General features: G+C 40.4%; 1 protein-coding gene across 1 annotated transcript in view; it reads right to left on the reverse strand.

Moving 5' to 3' along the window:
• DHX9 (DExH-box helicase 9) overlaps positions 1–20,812 on the reverse strand; it is a 42,334-nt gene that overhangs the window by 3,068 nt on the left and 18,454 nt on the right. Inside the window, exons 10-27 of the mRNA XM_054587684.1 lie at positions 20,559–20,720; positions 20,334–20,411; positions 19,569–19,760; positions 15,228–15,369; positions 14,700–14,782; positions 13,354–13,510; positions 10,610–10,710; positions 9,066–9,279; positions 8,802–8,896; positions 8,434–8,507; positions 7,161–7,313; positions 4,964–5,124; positions 4,068–4,179; positions 3,321–3,482; positions 3,087–3,214; positions 1,490–1,719; positions 1,203–1,318; positions 385–585 (exon numbers count right to left, since the gene is read on the reverse strand). Of these exons, the coding sequence (XP_054443659.1) occupies positions 385–585; positions 1,203–1,318; positions 1,490–1,719; positions 3,087–3,214; positions 3,321–3,482; positions 4,068–4,179; positions 4,964–5,124; positions 7,161–7,313; positions 8,434–8,507; positions 8,802–8,896; positions 9,066–9,279; positions 10,610–10,710; positions 13,354–13,510; positions 14,700–14,782; positions 15,228–15,369; positions 19,569–19,760; positions 20,334–20,411; positions 20,559–20,720 (2,561 nt within the window). The remainder of the gene's footprint in view (positions 1–384; positions 586–1,202; positions 1,319–1,489; positions 1,720–3,086; positions 3,215–3,320; positions 3,483–4,067; positions 4,180–4,963; positions 5,125–7,160; positions 7,314–8,433; positions 8,508–8,801; positions 8,897–9,065; positions 9,280–10,609; positions 10,711–13,353; positions 13,511–14,699; positions 14,783–15,227; positions 15,370–19,568; positions 19,761–20,333; positions 20,412–20,558; positions 20,721–20,812) is intronic.

A 20,812-nucleotide genomic window follows, 5' to 3' on the forward strand; every position in this document is an offset into this window, starting at 1 on the left:
ATTGCTTGTTTAGATATAATGCTATTTAACGCACACTTAATAGACGACAGTATAGTTTAAACATTACATGCACTGGGAAACCAAAAATTCATGTGACTCACTGTACTTCAGGGCTCTGGAACCGACTGAACAATGTGCCTGCATATACTTTTAAGGTCCCTTACAATCTCTAACATGCACTGACATAAGAGATATTAACATAGAGACAAAAGTAAGTATCCTTTTTCTAGGTGTGTTAATCAGAACTAAATTCCATATTCAGTTTATGTGCAGAATTTTAACATAAATTACAAAGCCTCTATCAACGAACTGTGGGAACTTTAGGCTGGCTTAAGGAATTACTGTCCTCCGCTTAGTTTGAAGAGAAGTTCCTGTAATACTCACCGTGTACTGCCGATCATAAGATTGATCCCAGAAGCTGAGGGCCTAGAGATCTGGCGGATCATGTTCAGCATACGTTCATTTACAGGGTCCAACTGGCTGATGATATTTGGATCTTTGGTGACCTCAACAACCAGAGCCTCCATGGCTGCGCGGAGAGCAGTGATACAGGCAGCGACTTCATGAGATATTTGCAGCCGGATCCTAAAATGGAGAAAAATGATAAGGGTGGGAGGGGACACACAGAAAAAGCCTGCTATCTCTCCATGTCACCCACAGGAAGTGGGGGAATGTATTTTTCTTACCAAGAACCAATACTTTCAACTTCTGTGATGTCCCCCCTCCCCTCCGCTATGACTTAGGGAAACACAGTTATGTCTACACTAACGTCTTAAAATTCACTGCCAGCTCTTGGCAGGAGTTGTAAATCAAAAAGTCTATCAAGCAAAATTCTGTTCTGTTAGCAATACGGAGCACTCAGCATTCACATTGTTGGGAGCTTTCTAAGTTTTTAAGAATACGACTGAGCCTATGGAGTGTTCATTAAGCTCTACTCCATTTTTTGCCAAGTACATCTGTATACATACCCTTAATCTCTAATCAAAATATAGAGTACATGAAAGGGTATCTAAGACTTACTGCCAAGCGTAAACCACAGTACCAAAATTTGGACTGCAAAGAATGACAAAGTTCTGTAGCACCTCATTTGTGCCACCAAATTTTGCCATGTCTGTTTTATAAACTAAGTTAGATCAGCAGCTAAATTTTATCACATCTCAATTCTCAGAATTCCCTCTGGAGTTCACATCTGATGTCCATACCAGTCATCCACAAGCATAATCTGCCCGTCAGACTGGATTTTCTTGGAGGCAAAGAGAAGCAGCTGCAGAGGGGTGACTAGGGTCATGCCTTTGGCAGAGATGGCCCGGGTTCGGATCTGCAGGTGGAGAAAGAGTTAAGAGGTAAGAGTTGACATTCCAACCGCCAATCAACCGCTACATAGTGATAATAAACTGTGCTTTGAAAATTAAAACTCATGCTCCCACTGCAGATTAGTAAGACAACTTTAATTTTCAACCTAAGCTTTTCTAAACTAATCTTTTCTTACCTTTTCACCAAATACAAAGAAGGGAGATGGGTACTTCATGTCTTGGCTGCTAAAAGGACAATTAACAGATGACTTGTGGATAAGTGCGTTCCGCCCTTCGGTGGTGAGGATCTTCCGCTTTTCCTTGTGGTAGCACACGTTGGGGTACACGCCAAAGGCCAGCAGGGAGATGACAACGTCCAAATTATTATCTGGCCCAGTGTTATTAAACACTTGTGTCAACAAACACTCTGTTAAGAGGAACGGGTAAACACAAAATCAGGTCTGTGACCAATCCTCGCATTGCATGCAAACTAAAGAGAATTAGAACTGGCTCCTCCTCCACCCTCTTTTTTCAAATAACCTGCCTAACTGCCTTTTGTCTCAGAACTCTTACACCCAGACCAAGGCCAAGAAGAAATCCTGCCGAGTTTCCACACTAAGGAAACTAAAATGCCTGTATGTTCTCATGAACTCAATCATAACATGAGCTTAGAGTGACTGAACAACCAACCAACCCATTAATTATCTATTCTCAGAGTAAGAGTTAGGCTGACAGGACCAGAGTATCCCTTCTGATACCCTTCCACAGCTGCTCCTTTTAGAGAAGACACAGAGGGGCGCCCCGAGGGGACCCCGGGATGAGGCGGGCGCTTCCCCTCAGGGCGCGCCCTATGGGCGTGTCATCGCTACTTGGAAGTGATGACGGTGATGTGTCCACAGTACGGAGACAGTCTGTTCTAGACAAGCCTCAATTCTGGTCTTAAAACCTCCTAACTGAACGACTTTGGACAAGTAATGGAAACTTCTGTTGTCAGTTTCTTCCTAGATAAAATGGGGTAACAACAGCTGCATTCCAGGACCGTTATGAAGATTCTATCACATAAAAAAAGGCTCTTCTCATTTCCTTTGATTTCAATAAAAACAAGAGAAGAGAACTTTGTTTAGTTCAGGCCGTATCCTTTTAAAATTTGCCATCACGCCCACCTACTTTCCGTCTAACAGGTCCTAATTCGGTTACATGTTAGAACCTGTTAAAACGAGTTCTCAATGTTTCAGGTTATGAGTAACTTTGTCTATTAACCTAGCTGGAAAAGAAAAGTTCATACAACAGCTCTGCTTCGTATCAAGAGGCGAGTAACTGGATTACTCCATAAAGGCCTCTGTAACTGTCCACACACTAAAACCTTAATTAAAGCCACTTAAAAAGCAACATGGTAAAATTTACTTCATGTCTAAAAATAAACGCGTGGATAGATTGATAAATCACTTCATAAACCACGATTTGAGGCTATAAAACAAACTGCTCATTCTCAGAGTACTGAAAGCTAGACCAGCACTCTTCACAAAATGAAAAGGTGGGAAAAATCCTTCCTAAGTAGCAATTTACCTAGTATCATCATCTACATTACATCTGAGCATCATAACCTTTTACTTCCTTTTTAAAATGACTGAATTAATGTGAAAACCTGATTATTACCACAGTGCAAAGAACGAGGAGCTGGGAATACAGGAAAAGCACAGGGCCACAGTCGGGAGCTGAGACAGAGGCACCGTCAGCGTGTGTAACTGCATAAATGTCCCTCCAGAAGTGCCTTAAGACTAAGAGTCTTCTTACCTTCTGGAAATCCAGAATTGATCAGAATCTCTTTGAGCTGAACTTTGGCTTCCCAGGTCATTCTTAGCGTAGCCATATTGAGTCTTTTGTGCTCACAAAAACGTATCTCTGCTTCTTCTCCACCCATTCTAAAGTAAACAGACAGTCATTTTCAGAACCCGGAAAACTAGATACAGATGAGAAACTAGAAGATAGTTCACCCAATCTTACAACCATCCTCTTTCAAACCCATACCTAGCATCATCCCAAGCTTGGAATACTGATAAAAGGGCCACGTGATCAGAAAACCTGCTTCCAGCAAAATTTCGATGGATATAGCCCAGTCGCTTTCCTTCATTGATGAAAGGCTCTGGAAAGCAGGTGGCAGCAGAGATGGTACACACAGCATCTCCCACACTGAAACAGAGACAGGAAAAGCCAGTCTCAAAGACATTCTGGTTTCAGCAGCTCGGGCGGTACTGTCAACTGTGGGTCAGCGACATTACTGGCTATGATACTGCTTTTTAGCACTGAAATTGGCTTAACAACGAACTTTACAACTGCTCTCTCCTGAAGCAGAAAGGAAAAAAGAATGAGCTCTGATAGTGATGGAGATATAGTTACCATAAATCATGACCAAATAGTGTATATTTCCCCATCTTACAAAATCTTTTATTAATCTTTAAACCTTTCTGATCTTACCTGTTTTCCTAATGCTACTTCTCTTTCAAGGACAACTACTTAAGCAACCACCTAAGAGGAGAGGGACTTCTGAGAAATCTGAGCTCCTTCCTGCAGCAAACTGGGTCCCAGTGCCCATCTACTGGAACTGTTTGTTGTTCTCATTTCATACTTCGTGCAGGATCCAAAGTATGCCACTGCTGTACTTAAAATGTTTAGTTTTTCCCTCCTACCTGAGCCCACCCTGTTTTATGAAGAGGGGAGTAAGAGTCTGAAACTGTCCCGCCTTTTGACTATCAGCAATAAAACAAAAGCACTTACTAAAAAATACACCCCATTATCATCATTTTCCCAAAGCGAGGCTCAATGGGGAGTTTAGCCAGGATTCGTCCCAGAGGAGTCAACTCGTCATTGGCATCCAACGCATCAAGCTCTGTGGGAAGATATTTGTGAGCAGAAATAGTGACGAGCACCCCTTTAACCCAGGCAAAGGTGAAACAGTTCTTTACAGAGTCCGGTTAGGACCGTGCACTTAAGTTTTCTTCACTTGTCAAGCCAACTGCCAGTACCATGCCCACAGCCGACAATTTTCTTCACTCAAAAATAGAAAACCAAATTCTGGGACACCTAATATGAACACGTACTAAAATTAGTTCTTGTAGGTTGTAAAGCTGAATACAGTCCCTGCGAAGTCTATAAATTCAGTAATAAACATTAATAGTAGCGTAAGCGCCTTTGTGCCACAGGAAGTCTGGTATCATCTGCTGATAATTTTGAGAAATGGTATCCTGAGAAGAAGTCTAAAGTTCACACAGAAGATAGGTACTAAACCCAAAATTCAAATTCAGATCCCCTGGCTCCAAAGCTCTTGTTTTTTCCACTATACTACACTGTTTCCATACTTCACACATAAGTATAATGAGGAAAAAAATAGGTATTCTAAGAAATGTACACAAAATATTATACCATGAGTAATTCATGTTCTGATTGTTCATTACTGGCTAAGAAATGACATCTTGCCTTTTCTCCATTTTTCCAAAATGACGTTAGCTCCTTATCTCATGTTTCTCATTTTATAATTCCGATCATACTACATTCATGAGACAACATGGAAGCATTAGCATCAGAGCTGCTTCTTGTCTCCTTGTTACATGTTGTTTGCCAGGACAAGACAGGTACAATTAGCCTGTGGTAGGGAGGCCCGCGTTTGTAGGTACCTCGAAGAGTGTGCTCTGCTTCAATCACGGCATCCAAAGGCGGAGGTTCAATCGCCTTGGCCAAGAACTGGCCAATGCCTCCCAGGCGCAGAAGTTTTATGCTCAAAGCAATTTCATGTAATGGTGTTCGGAACATCTCTGGTGTCATGTGGGTTTCAAGTCTAAGAGAAAACCAAGCATAAAATAACCATCCTCCCTCAAATGTACACATATCTGTTTAGTAAAATCTTTGCTGAGATATAACCAGGAATATGCAGCTGCCCTTCCCTCATCCTTTTGGAATTATCAAAGAATATGTCTTTCATTCATTCACTTTTTATTCATTGATTTTGGGGGGGTGGAGGGGAGAGAAATGTTGATGTCAAAGAGAAACACTGACCGGCTGCCTCTGGTCCACACCCCAACCAGGGATAGAACGCGCAGCCTAGAAATGTGCTCTGACTGGGGATCGAATCAGAATGATGCCCCAACTGAGCCATGCAGCCAGGGCCCAAAGAATGCTTTCTGTTTACTGGGAAAACTCTCTCTGGGCAAGACCCTCGTCACTGGCTGAGTAGGGGATTATGACTATACTTAGAGGTTGACAGCATCTTCAGCTGGGGAGTTAAGGAGATTATCCCAAATTCCTAATGTTACTACCCCCACCTATGGCTTCTTCACTTCCCACTTGCTAACATGGGATAAAAACGGTAGCAAGACCTTTTGTGGGGATGGTAGGCTAATACGTTTTCCCCACAACTTCCCTTTCCTACTCTGTATAATTTTAGTACTAGAAAGGATCTTACAGATCATTCTACCCTTTAAAATTAAGTAACAGAAGTTATTATTATAAATTAATACCAACAATAATAATAGCTAACATTTACTGAGAGCTTACTATGTGCCAAGCATTGTTCTCAGCATTTCACATCAACTCATTTAAATTCTTGAATAAGAGCTACAGGCTAGGTAGTACACTATCTTTCTTTTACAGCTGAGGAAACAGATACAGGACGGTTAAGTAGCTTAACCTCAATTTTACAGCGACAGGCCTAAAGAGTGTAAATGTTTAAGCTCATGCGATATATTAGGCACAAATAGAATGATTCTGACCCAGGCTTACTCCTTACATAACTACTCATGATGTAGACCCACGGGAACAATTACAGGTGATTCCAGCACTACTGGCAAGACTTAGATTAGCTTAAACCGGGTGTACATAAATGCATATAGCTTGTTTATTCCTCATCCCACAGAGAAAAGAGCAAAAATCCCTCGTTATAGGTCTATTCATGCATTAACAGCTGCTTCGCGCTAAGATGGTAAGAGTGCAGTACTTGTTTCAGGCCAAAGGACCATCTTCTAACCTTTAAAAAGAACTAGTTATCATCCAAATGTTGCAAGCATTTCTGATGCTAAAATAAACCTACATTTATAATTACTAGGAGCCATATGTTACCGGTATAAGGGCAAGTCAAAGCTTCTTTGGCTTTCCTTCAACGTGTTGTGTACAACTGGTCAACTACATTTTCCTGTCCCATAATACACTTACAAAACCCCTAACTCCACCTTTATTGATAACTGGTTAAAGCTAATATATACCACAGGGATCTCCAGACACATACAACTAAATTCGTATCTTAAATCTCTAATTCAGAGATACAAGGATTTTTAAACCAACAGGTCCCATACACAAACATTTCCCAAAAGGTTGTATAAATGGAAACGGATAAGGTATTAAAAGATGTGGACTGCAGCCCTGGAGAAGTCAGCTAAATCTCTTTAGCTTTAGTTTCCTTAACTAGATAACGGCCTCTACTTCCTAGGCACTAGAGGAGGACCATGAGACAGGTGATATAACAGTGAAAAAAAAAAGTTCTATAAACACAAAATATTAACGTTTTTCAGAAAGTTAACCATTCTATAAATATTAGTAATCCCACAGTGAAAAAGCTATGTGGAGCCAAAATAATGTCCATATGTTCTCCTCCTAAAAGCTTATTAGTATACAGTAAACTGGTTATCAAACATGCCACCATAACACTTTGATTTCTTTTCATTCTTACTGCAATCTTGTTATCCAAGCTAGGTTTCCTCCAATATCCTGGATGTACTGATGCACTGATTCACCGAGTTTATGGCAGACGGGGACAGAGGAGAGGAGAGTTGTATAAAAGGCTGAAAGCAGATTCAATCTGTGTCCCAGAACTGGTCTCACCTCTCGAAACGAGCTCGGCTACAGAGGTGAAAGCAGAAGCCCGGCCGCACGCGGCCAGCCCGTCCTTTCCGCTGCTCCAGGTTGGTCTTGGATGCCCATACGGTAGCATAGTTGGTCATATTGTTGTGAGCAGTGAACAGCTTCACCTTCTGCCTACAGAGCAAAGAGTGGTTGATTCCAAGACTCCTATGAACTACCAACACATAAATATAATTCCACTAAGTGGGGGATGACTTCCGGATCGCCAGGCCCACCTCTCACATCTGTCTGGGAACCGCACCAACGAGAACTTGACTGCACTCCCCTGTCAACTTCCCAAAAGGCAATGTAACACACGTGCTACTTGCCACCTGGATGATCTTGGCTAAGTGACTAACTCATTCTGTGCCTCGTTTCCCTCATATGAATGAGTGTAACACTATTACCTACCTCATACGGTTTTTTAATTTATAAGTAATAAGTGAATTAATAAATGTAAAGCATTTAAACAGAACCTGGCACATTAAGTATAAGCGGACACTTAAGATGGTCTACACTATCTATGATCTGAAGGTCACACGCTCAACAGAACACGCGGCACGTCTCATGACCTCGCCAAGCAGGGCTCCACGATCTTCTGAACCACTATGCAGCCCTGAACCCTTCACCGTTATGCACCGGCGGCTGGTGCTAACTGCTTGGGATTCGCAGAAAAGAGCTGCATACTGTTCACTATTCCCTAGACTGGACGTTGGCAAATCTTTTTCAAATGCTGGGCTGGCTGAGGACTATATGGAGAAGACGGCCACACAAGCTAACCAGATATAACCACATTTTGACTTTTTAGTCCTGTGTATCAGTTACCATATAAGCACTTTATCTATACACAACGCCATTCTGTGTATTTCCCAGGCTCATACCAAATATGAAATCTTTTAATTCTGAAATGAGTGTCCTACAGTACAGGTAGGGTATTTGTCATGTGCCACACCAAACAGCGTGCTGTTGTCAAGAAACACCTGGGAAATGAAATGAGCACAGCACCTGTAGACAGGAGCAGTGGGAATCAGTCAGAAGTCAGAGTGTTAAGCTATGTCACTTCCATAACTGATTTGTGATGATCAATAGCAACAGGAATTATTAATTAGCCTATAACCCAATATATAAAAATGCACAGTAATTTTGATGGTCTAAGAACAAAGGAATTTAAAAATACAGCGTTTTTGATTCTGTTAACTGACCCGTGGAACTTCCTAAAGGTTATTTCAGGCAGTTAGGCTCCTAGGGAACTTACTTGCAGGAGTCAATGACGTAAACAACATCATTTATGGTGATGCTTGTCTCAGCAATATTTGTGGATAAAATAACCTATGAAGAAACAATATTAAGAAAAATTACTCTTCAGGAATTATTTTTCCATTATGTACTTGAAAAGACTGATTTACTTTTGTGACAAATGACAAAAGGATTAACAGAGGTCTTAAAAAAAATCACTCAGCCACTGACTAGCTAATGAAAAGCTTACTAAACTCGGAGAGAAGATCCCCTTATCCCCTCAATTTAGGCAGACTTCAATTTTCTTTATAGTCTTTTGAAGGCTAGTAACATTTGTTTAGTACCTATGTCACTCACGGTCCCATAACTGGAATGCTCACTATTTACCTTGGTTACTCCAACAGGCACTGGATCAAATACTTTGCGCTGTTCCTCCCGAGGAATCTGAGAATGCAGAGGCAGAATCTGATACCTCTGGCTTCCTACAACAATCCAGAAAGATTAAGGTCGCAAAATAGGAGCCTAGTTTAAAATTGCTCTATATTATACTTATTATTTGAAAGTGGACACACTAAATTTTGTTTTCACGTACTGGCTAAGACACAAGCAAAAATACTCATTTTCTCTCTATGTGAGAATTCAGACTCATACCAAAATGTGGGTTCATTTCCAAGTATTTCTGCATAGTATAAATCAAATTCCAGCCTGGCAGAAAGACCAGCACGGCTCCGGGAACATTCAGGGTCTCAATGTACTTCAGCAGAGCCTCAATGAGCTCAAAAGAGGTTTCCTTTTCATTCAGTTGAGCCATGCTCATTCTTGTTTCTGGGCCATATTCGTCACCACAGATCTGGTTGCAATTTGCCTGCAAAAAAGGGAGAAATATTTGGGATTGTATTCTACAACTTGTAAGTCTCCTATGTTTGCTCTTAATATTCAAATGACACCTAATGTCCTCATTAATTCCAGCTGATTAGTCCCTCCTGGTATATAGAAGAAATTTAATTTCTGAAAATGTATAATCTGTTGCACACTGACACACTGAATGTACCTACTGACCAGTATTTCCCATGGGTCACGACTAAAATTCAAGCTTCAAGCACAAACTCTAACATTTGACTCTCAAACTTCTAATGGCTCCTTCTACTGAGTGTACTTCTCTTATGGCTGACTGTAACTCCTGGTTTCTCAAAAATATTTTCCTTACTGATTAATATGCTCCTGTGTGTATCAATTATCACATAATTTACCCACACAAAATGCCTCCCTGTGTAATTCCCAGGCTCACTGCACACCACACGGGAAGTCCTGTAATTCTTAAATGAGTGTGCTGCAGGCAGGGGCCTGACCCCTCTCATCGGTTTCTGAAAGAGCATGGGCAGTCTTTCCCGAAAAAGTCTGCCTTGGAATCAATGACAAACCAAGCCTTCAGGAATGAGAAACAAAGTTGTTACAACTGATCTTCCCCTCCTGCCCCCCCCCCCATCAAAACTTTCTAATTTGCTATTCATTTACAACATTGGGTCTTCTGATTTAAAATATCCAATCCCACATTTATTTTCTACCAAATTCTGTATTGCTGGTTGTCTTACATTATTCATTCTGTTCAAATTCGAGCTCCAAGATAAATTTTTATCTTATCACTAGTCCAACTCTATAGCACTCTAAAATAAGTGCTATAAAAATAAGGTTTTTTTCCTATGAAGAAAATCCCTTATTATTCCCCAGCTTAATACTCTTCCACATGATAGTGTTGCCACCTTACTGTGTTTCTAATCTAGGGCTAAAGCTAGTGCTTCTTAAACTTTTTTGTACACACAGATCACCTGGAGAGCTTGTTAAAATGTAGGTTCTGATTTAGCGGACCTGGGGGGGGGGGCGGCGGCGGGGGGCTCAAGAGTCCACCTTCCCACCAGTCAGTGACCCAGGTGCCGGGGCCCTTAAACATCTTGCTGTTTCTCTTCCTTTTCTTTTGACCTTTTTGCCAGATTGTTTAACTCATGGTATGCGAAGAGCCTGTCACTAAACGAAAGACTCTTTGGAATGACACTGTCGACTCAAAAGATACACATCATAGCCAGTTTTTTAAAAAGCTTTCTGTAATGCTAACTTATCGTGTGTTTTTACTAAAATCCGTTCTCTTCTCTGTAACCACCATGTGCCCATAATAAAGACTCTCCATGAAGTTCACTTACATCATCCTCCTCACCGCAATCATCATCCTTGTCCTTCTTTTTCTTGTCTTTCGGTGGAGGAACAAAGTGGGTCATCTGAATACAGTCTTCCAAAAAATATTCTGCAAGGATAATCCAGTCAGGTAAGTACTATTCAACACTCAGAATGGTGCAGTTTTTAAACTCATTTTCTAATTCATAATTCAAAATTACCCAATATCCACCAACCTACTTCTTCACAACTACCAAGAAATTTCAGTGGCTGTAAATCTTTGCCGAGTCTAACTCAGTGTTCCCATCTCTTAAACCTAAAAGGAGGGTTATGCAAAGCCAGTCGGGGTACCCTCTACACACAGAGTTCCATCAGCCATTCGTGGAACGCCTGCTGTGCACACGCACCATGCTGTGCACTCCGATGGGGTGGGAGCTCTATATAAAAATAACATCAATACACTGACAGGCCATGGTCCATCCTTCCTCTGTAAGGATATGCACCTAAAATGATTCTGTTTAGTTAATACTCTGAAGAAGGACCTCAAAGCAAAGGCTGGAACATCTGCTGGACAATTATGCTCCTGAGCTTCCCTGATGGGCCCAGAAGTATCTCATAATGTAAACATTTGCACTCTAAGCCCAGGAGCCAAAAACACCACTCTCATCACATTATATCCAAGGTACATACAATCAGCATGACTTATTACTGATGATGTTAAACTTGAGCACCTAAGATAGTATTTGCCCAACTACTACACTGTAAAGTTACACTTGCTTCTTCCTTTCCATACTCTTTGGAAACAAGTCATTCAATAGCACACTCAAGGGACAAGGAGTTAGGCCTTTTTTTTTTTTTTTTAAATCCTCACACGAGGACATGCTTAGAGATGGGAAGGGAAGGAGAGAGAGGGAAACATCGATCAGCTGCCTCTCACACATGCCCTGACTGGGGACTAACCTGCAACCTCGGCATGCGCCCTAACTGGGAATCGAACAGTGACCTTTTGGTCTTCAGGACGGTGCTCCAACTGACTGAGCCAAACCAGTTAGGGCAAAACCACTTAAGGGAGAGTAACTACATACATGTTTTGGAATTCTTCTGTATGAGACACTTGTCTTTATTACGCACTTATTTATTTAGCTGTGGTCATATAGAGTCAAGAGTATTTATTTTATGGAGTTATAATCCAATACTATGTGGTTTTGTTTTGCTCAAACTACTGCAGCTTTGGCCACTGAGATCTCTCACAGTGGCTCCTAAGTCACTCTCCTTCTCACCGTGTTTTTTTCAAGCACCTTCTTACTTTCTGGCACTACAAAATCATCCAGGCTCATCTTGAACATCCCCTGCCTTAATCTCAGAATCAGCCATTTCTCCATGGACACCTGGTTCTTTAACTGGAAAATGGTATTGAAAATAAGATCTGGGTGTTGGCATGTTCCTTGCTACTGGGATATCATTACTTCTAGGACTGCTCAGCAGACAGAGCTGGGAAATATATACATATATGTATTATATATATATATATATATATATATATATATATATATATGCAAACATATACACAAGTATAAATATATATACACACACATTAACCCCTGTATCCATTCATTGTAATCACTTCTGTTATCTATCCACTTGTACTGATACAACTCTATCTTATGATTTTATCCAAATACTAGTTCTTACTGATGTCCCCAACTGTAATCATGCTTCATTTGAGAGGAACTGCTTGGGACTACAGTAGTTTCTTCCACCGACTCAATCCCTGCTGGTTTTTGCAACCAGGAGTTAGAGGGACTTATGTCCCCGGCACTGGAACCCTGGGCTGGGGGTCCTGGGACTCCGCGCTCCCAAGATACTCCTCCTGAATTTTTATCCACCACTGGTGCATGTGGGACCAACCGGCTCTGTATCTCTGCCCCTCCTACTAGTCTGGATGGATGTGGTCTCTCTAATTCTGTAGTTGTTAGAATTCCATTCAACTCAATTTCTAACAGTTCTGAGTGATGGTTCTTTTAGAGTTCAGTTGTAATTTTGAGGTGATTGTGTGAGGAGGCCAGCCATGTTTACCTATGCTGCCATTTTTACCAAAATCCCTACACTGGTCAATTTCAGAGCTGCTCTTATTTTTAAATTTAAAAAATTAGCACCCTGAAATATCCACTCATCACTTCATACTGACACTGCATACTTTTTAGCTTATTTTCATGCCCTCAATTACACTGTGCATTAATTCATTTTTTTAACCCAAGCTACTGGAAAATAGTGATGACAAAAATCTTTTAAAGTGAAGACTTAATTGTAACTATCAGAATCTTAACTATTGAAATACTTGATCTTGAAATATACACCTTAATCTCATTTCAAAAGTCTGCCTGTCCTGGTTCTCAGAAAAATTCTCTTAATTTGACTCTGGCTGCTTCAACCTTTAAGAGAATTTGCCATAACTGTCTACAGATCATACTGATCTACCCTTGACTGCAACAATTTTAAAAGTTAAGTTTGGCTACAAAGGGCAGGAAATTTACTAGATATGCAAACTCTGCATGTAACAAATGAAACTTGTTCTCACTCCTCAGACTGTACTCACTCCTGCTTGACTTAAGACCTCACGAATGCTGTGATGCATTTGATACTCTAATTTGGCCTGTATTTTAATGTCCTGTAACCTCAAAAGGACATTTTCTTAATCTCCACAATTAACAAACTATGCTCTTGAGGAGCACAAGAGATAGCCACTCTCCTTATCCACCCCCAAATTATTTACCTTGAACTGGAAAAGTCCTCCCATAAACTTCAATGATGGGGCAGTTGAAGAAATAATCACAGAACATGCTGGTATCAATCGTAGCAGACATGAGAACAATGCGAACTTCAGGATAAGCCTGAACCACATCACGCAGCACCACCAAAAGGAAGTCTGTCTGTTCAAACACAAACAAACAAAAATACTGCACAAAGACGTCCTTGCTAGTAAGATGCACCCGAAAGATTTCAGTTTCTTGGGTGACTTTAGAAGCCTAACATGCAGGGCTATGGTGGAATGCAGCAACAGTCTTTTAAAGAACAGTCATTGACTAATAGCTGTGGGAATGAAAGACAAGTGCTATTTGGATAAGGAAGGGAAGAGGAAAAAAAAACATCAATGAGAGCAAAGACTTTATCTCAAATTTTTCAGTAAAATTTACATTTGTAGGCACACAAACTTCAACTAGAAAAAAACAGGAAACCCACAATGAGCCAAAGTCAGTTTACCAGTCACAGGTAAAGCAAATCTTAAAACTGATGAAAAGGTCCTAGCTGGTTCATTCAAACAAAATGATGGCCCAGACATTTATTATTTAATAATGTACTATATCCACTGACCCACCAAAGACCATGAAAGCTGGAACTTTGACAAAACTTTTCTCTGTGGTAGTCTAGCTCATCACTCTGCTTCCCCAACTGCAGAAAACCACCATGCCGAATCTTTTTATATTCCTTTTAACGTATGTAGCTTTCACCTCATCTATCCAGATACTTAAATACATATATATATATTTACATATAGAGCTATATAAATTTTTAAGTTTCATTTTTCTTAACTTTATAGTAACATACGATATTTTATATCATCTTTGGGGGTTTCCTTTCTCACATAATGCAGCACTGCTCAGCTTCACCCACGTTGCTACAGTTACTCGAATGACTGTGTAACATCCCAATGTGTGAACATACCAAGTGATTCACCAGCAGGCATGTGGTGGTACCTACTGCAGGTTTCTGGGTTGCTTCCAGGATTCTTCTACTGTGAACATTCGCTACTATGAACATTCATGTTCATGTCTCCTGCTACATAAACTGAATTATCTATGGTAACTGTGCTCTTACTGATCACTGGAATTATACTTACTTTACAATAAGGTCTTTACTTTTAGAATTCTTTGAGTTTACAAAGAAAAAAGGGTTTAATGGCCTCACTAAAAAAGATGTCCAACATCTTAGTGACTAAAGTCCATGGTTTTGATGGAAGATGTAAGCAGTGGGAGAAGAAAACTTAAGCAGACATTCTATTTTGATTTATTTTTATCCAGAATATTAGCACTGGCCCCTTACCAGAACGCTGTTACTTACATTGATATCTCTTTCATGTATTTCATCCACAATTACATGACTGATTCCGCGAATGCCTGCTTCTAGTTTCCTCAGGAGCACACCTTGAACAGAAAATCAGAACAACGACTAAAGATGAGTTTCTATGTTATTAAAGTAAGGAGAAGAGAAAAGTGGACAGTAATAAATTTCTAGACAATCAACTATGCTTATATAACAATCAACTAATATAACTTCAGCATCATTTTAAGAAATAATTATTTGCATATTTAAAATTATTAAAAAGCTAATGGCTTTCTCTGAAATATATTTGTTTAATGAAAAGAGAATTAAAAGATATAACTCTAGCAGCCTAAGCTGATTTCACTCGTTCTAAGCTACAGTGTCCAGAAGATACACCATGCCCCCCGACATTCTAGTTAAACGAGAATTCTGAGACTGGCTCCTTGATTTATTATTTTGAGCCATTCTGTGATTTTACCAAATTTTCATCAAAAATAACACACTATAACCCTCAAATGAAAGACCAAAACAAAACACAGTACTGACCTACAGTACAAAACATGATACTGGCATGAGGGCGGGGAAGTATGGACTCAAACCGCACGCTGTAGCCGCAGCTCTTCCCAGGCTCCTCTCCTCTCTCATAGGCAACGCGCTCTGCCACGGAAACGGCGCTGATTCTCCTGGGCTGAGCACAAACAAGGAGACAGAAGTGACTTAAAAGCTACAAAATTACAGTTACACTTGTCTATCAGGGTCACTAAATTATTATAATAAATCTGTCCCACCGCAAGCTCAATAATCAACAGAAACAGTAACAGCGATTTATCTTTAGGAAGCTCCAAAGTCCTCTAAAAAAATTCAGGACAAAAAAATGACTACATAATTCTATGGTAGACACTTAAAAATGCTGTTTTTCATTTTGTATATAAAGTGATCCCAAGGTTTTTGTAAAAAAATAAAACTTCTTCCCCATTGGCCTAAGCTGTTAAGGTCACCCAGAGTGATTTTCCAGGAGGGAGTGAGCGCAAGCACACTCGGCATTTTGTTCCTGCGACTGCCTCCCCAGGGAAGACACACACGTAAAGAAGGGTAACTAAGACGTGTGGTATCGGGAAGGTGAACAATCTCCTCCTTGGTCCTATCTGCTGTGGCGCCTTTCATTCATTTATTAACTCAGAAAGCACGCAAATTCGTTGCTATCTGCATCAGGAGCCACACAGGTGCTAGACAGGACACCGACGTGACTCCCGTTTTTGATGAGCTTACACAGTGGGGAAAACAGCATATATTAATTACCGTCTCCAGCAATAAAATGCTAAACCCTAAGGGAAATCCTGTAGTTTATGTTTTAAGAGCTGGACCTTGATTTTTCTAAAAACTTTTCCAAAGTGTTCCATATCTTCTAAGTATGCAAAGCAATATTCATTTGGTGAGTACTAAGTCCTAAAGGTACGGAGGTATGTGAAGGTTTATAAAGATGGAGTGCCTCTAAGCAGCTTTCAATTTGATCTTGTCAGAATCCTGATGACAGGTTGTATTTTAGTTTCTTGCTTAAGAAAGCTTTTTCTGAGTGTCCTATCTAGTTAAGTACCTATACGAAGATATCCCACATCATGAGGTGACTCCTTAGGATATCAGAGGCTGACAGAATCTTAAAAAAGCACCCACAGAAAACAAACAAACAAAATAACAACCCTCCCACGCAATAACTTCACTAGAACTTTGAATTACAAAACATGATGTATTATTTTCTGTATCCCTAATATAAGACTCCATTAGGGAATGGGGTTGATAACAAATACAAGTTTAAGTGTACAATCACTCAGTTCATATTTATCCTGACCAAAGATAAAGGATTAAAAGATGCCTTCTTGAACACAGTGTATTGAATTTTCCTGAGCTTATACTCTAACCAATATTGTCTCATTTATGTGCCTTGACTTGCTAAACTATGGCGGCTTCTACTGATCTCTCCTGAACAGCACTCTGCGTCTCCCCGACCCTGAATAAAAAAGCATTACATGAGGAACTGAGCTCTGTAGTTGTCCGTTAAGAAGAGTTCTGCTATCTACTCGTGTCAGGAAATGTGAAAAAGATATTCCACTGAAAGTTACAAAATCCAAAGTGTTCTGAACGCTTTCAAGAAATTCTCTGCATTGTATAAATAACAGGTAAATGCTCAATACTACTACTATCCCGTTCCTCAACTTCTGTCTTTCCTACATTATTCAACATTTCTACTAAGTAACTGCCTTCTAGGACTTAAAACCTTGGAGGGTATCTGACTCTTCAGAAGCGCATTCATATGCTTTCGGCCACTCGGGCCGCTTCCATCACCTCGCAGCTCCTCGGAGGCAGACTCCAGCCTTCTCAGTGATCCGGGCAGGGGACGGCAGAGTCCCTAAGTGGCATCCAGTTTAGTTCTTAACTCTACTGTCCCCCCCAAACACAGCTATCTTAAGACTCCAGAAAGCCATCCATGACAGAGAGTGCTATAAATTAGTATCAGAGGTGCTTTTTAAACAACCATCGTCAGAAGCTAGATGAGGTAAATCCACCTGAGGATGTACAGAAAACATCACCATCAAGGCGCCTATTCAAACAGCAAAGAAACAAATGACCCTGCCATCTCCTTCCCGCATTCTGTATACCGCTCTGACTTACAAATTCTTGTTTCCACAGCCTTGACTTTAAAACAAACATTTAAAAAAACACTTGCATACCAAAGAGAGAAGTGCTTTTTTCATTCCTAACTGAGTCGACTAGAAATCAGTGATTTTTTCCTGAGGGGAGTGTGGCCAAGTGCATAAAAGTTTGATATAACTCTGTCTAGGAATTTATTCCAATGGAACAACCAAACAAATGTATAAAGGTGCACATACAAATACATTCACCCCAACATATGAAAATACCAAAATATTAAAAACAAACTTAAAACATCTCCATCACTTAAGAGTAAAATAAGGGCATATGCATAAAATGGGAGACCATGAAGTATTAAAAACACGCAGTGCTCTAATACCACATTATGCTGTCACGTACAGGGAGCAGGCGGGGATGGTGTACGTGCGGTGTACGAACACCGCAGTCTCCGAGGAGGAAGGCCAACAGCAAAAATGGTTACTTCTGGACGGTGGGATACTGAGTTGACTGGCTTTCTTTAAAATTTACTCTATTACTAATTTTTTCCCAATGCCTACACATTCCTTTTATAGACAGAAAAGGCAAGTAAAAATAATCTAATTGTCATTATATTCACCAGATAAGCATTTTGTGTAGAATACTGCTTAACGTAAATGGCTACCCATGAACGCTCACACCCATCTCAGGCTGCGTACTGCACGACGGCCTAAGCTGCCGCCCTGCTTGTTCCCCGAATAATTCATCCCTTTTCCCCTGACCTTCAGGGCTTCCTACAGCTCTCTGACATGCTGTCCCACAGAGAATGAATATAAGGGAAGGCTCGCCAGTGAAACATCATTTTTACCCGCAGAGCTCCCTTTCCACATATGGCTTACCTATTCCTCTCGTAACTGTTACATAGTATACAGCAATATTCTATATTCTACAAAATAACTATGAAGAATCAAGGCAATGGAGACCTCTAGAATAATCACAATTAACATCTTTGTAATGTAACAGTAAAACCACAGTTGCATATACTATTTTATTTGTGCTTCAGAACAGATTTTTTTTTTCATTCTGATTAAAAAAATAAAGCTCAGAGAAGTTAAATTATTTTTCTAAATTCACACAAAGGACTTTAGATGTAATACAAATTTTCTTTACGCCCAATCTAATCCTTCTCCCAATTACACTGCCTCTTACTGTTGTAGCTTTATGTTGTATTTGAACAATATATTAATAACAATAACTGATTTAAGTGAAACTAATTAGAAATACTGGTGATGAAAGCAAGGAACACTGTGAGGTCATTCCAACACAATACTTCAATTATCCTCCAGGGTACGAGCTTTTCTTTGCATATTCATTGCACATATCCGCTGATTTCCTTTTCTCTGCAGAGTCTTACTACTCTTGCCTGGACCCCAGCCCTTGAGTACCTCCTTCACAATTCATCCGTGTTCACTTTAACTGAAACAGCGAATAGTTACTGAGGATTCAAGTTCCCTCTATGTCAGACACTGGGTAACACGTTCCATACCGCAGGCAATCGCAGGCCTGCCTCACACTGTGCTCTTGCAGTCTAGGGCCCGCCTCTTTGCTGTACCCTCTTTTGACATTTATCCAGAACTGCAGCGACTTCTCTTATCTTAGAGGTGTCTAACTTATGGGGTACAGGTCCCAGAACTCTACCTCTATTTCTCATATGGGTATTTAAATACGTGGTAACAGAATGGAGCTGCAATAAAATGATTTCAAAGGTGCCAGACATCACAAAACATATCCGGCTCCACTTTCTGAGTTTATTTTACATGAGGAACAGTGAGCTCCCAAAACGATGGCACTCAGTAAAAGTCAACCATTATCTGTTCTGCTGGCTTGCCTATTTACTCTACCTGGTTATCACTGAAAATTAAGTGATAAAATAGAAAGGACCAAGGTTTAGACCAAGAACTTGAGAAATTACTCTCACTCTTGTTTAGACTCTGGGCCCAAAGACACCCTTCAGCCCAGGACAAAAAAAGAATCTGCTACGTGCTTCAGTCTAGTTTATCACTGTAGGATACATGAGATTAGAACGAGACTTTAGTTCTTTTTATATTTTGTTTAATTTTAAAAGGCCTGATGCTCTACCACTTTGAGGACCTTGGGTGGCTACAAAGGAGTGTTGATCAAAAAATTAGCAATCGCCTGGCCTCTAGGTATTTCCACCTTCAAACCAACCACAGGAAACACACGGTGAGATGGCTTGCGACTTACCTGAGTTACTACGATATTACACTCCGCCGCTCGGTCATTCTGGATATAGTCATCGAGAATGAACTGGGGAACCTGTGTGGTTTTACCACACCCAGTAGCTCCTCGGATAATGACGACTGAATTTTGACTAATTGCTTCCAGGATCTCACTTTCAAATTTCTTCACAGGCAGTGACTCTCTCTCCTGCAAGATCTGTATTAGAAAAGTTACACCTCAACTTTCTACCAACATATACATTAGAAGAGACTGTCCTACTGCATAAGTAAGTAAGTAAGTAAGTAAATAAATAAATAAATAAGCGAATTGCCATCACTATAAAAACTCAACTCCTTTCCACTGGCTTAATACGCAAAATATACTTTTTCACAAAAGAAAGTATATATTTATCTAATACAACTGCCCCTTCTTACTGAATTTCTGAAGAATCCACCTAATGGCCTTGTCCACACCCTCATTTTCCTGCTTTCTCCCTGAACGTTCCACAGACATTTCCTTTCTTCTAACATTTTAATGTTGTTTATTAGAAAAATACTGAAAAACACCAAATAGAGCTATTACCCTAAATCTCTCCACTTATATTAACTAAGAATCCCATGCCCTTAAACCTCACAACCCTCTGTAGTAACTCAGATGAGCCATTTGGTAACTTTCTTGGATCCACTTTCCTAGAAAGCGCAGAACATAGTTATTCGCTGTCCTTTTGCCCACGCCTAGGAAAGTCCGACGCCCGGGGCACCGCAGGCACATCACACTTCACAGACTTACAGCTTGCAGGTCGTGATCCTGGTCCAACTGGTACATCAATTCATTCTTCAGGTCCATGCTTATTTGTTCTGGCGTCGCCTATAAAATGGGAAGGCGAGAGTCAAACAAAAGCACCTTAACTCATCTTCAAACTGAACCCACTTTTTATCTAGACACTCGAATGAAAACAGGCTCAAAAGTAAAATGCAAGAGTCTAATCTCACACAAGCACAGCGATGCACTCACATAAGCCAGGGGTCCCTCATCAATGTTGCTGCTAGTCCAAGGATTCCAGTTGGACTGAGGAGGTGACCAAGGAACCACTCCCATTTGGTTCTGCCGCTGAGCTGGCTCGAAGTGGGCCAATTTGCGGACACTGAGTAAAACGGGCACAGAAGGATCCTCAGGCTATTAAAAAATAAGAATACAAAAAACCACTACCAGTTGCTTGTCTGACTGGAGAATTTCGATACAAAGGTGAACTAAATAGCCGTATGCTT

Source organism: Pteronotus mesoamericanus, unplaced genomic scaffold (genome assembly GCF_021234165.1).
Source record: "Pteronotus mesoamericanus isolate MK-2021 breed Mesoamerican mustached bat unplaced genomic scaffold, CSHL_Meso_final scaffold_1186, whole genome shotgun sequence".
Classification (NCBI taxonomy): domain Eukaryota; kingdom Metazoa; phylum Chordata; class Mammalia; order Chiroptera; family Mormoopidae; genus Pteronotus; species Pteronotus mesoamericanus.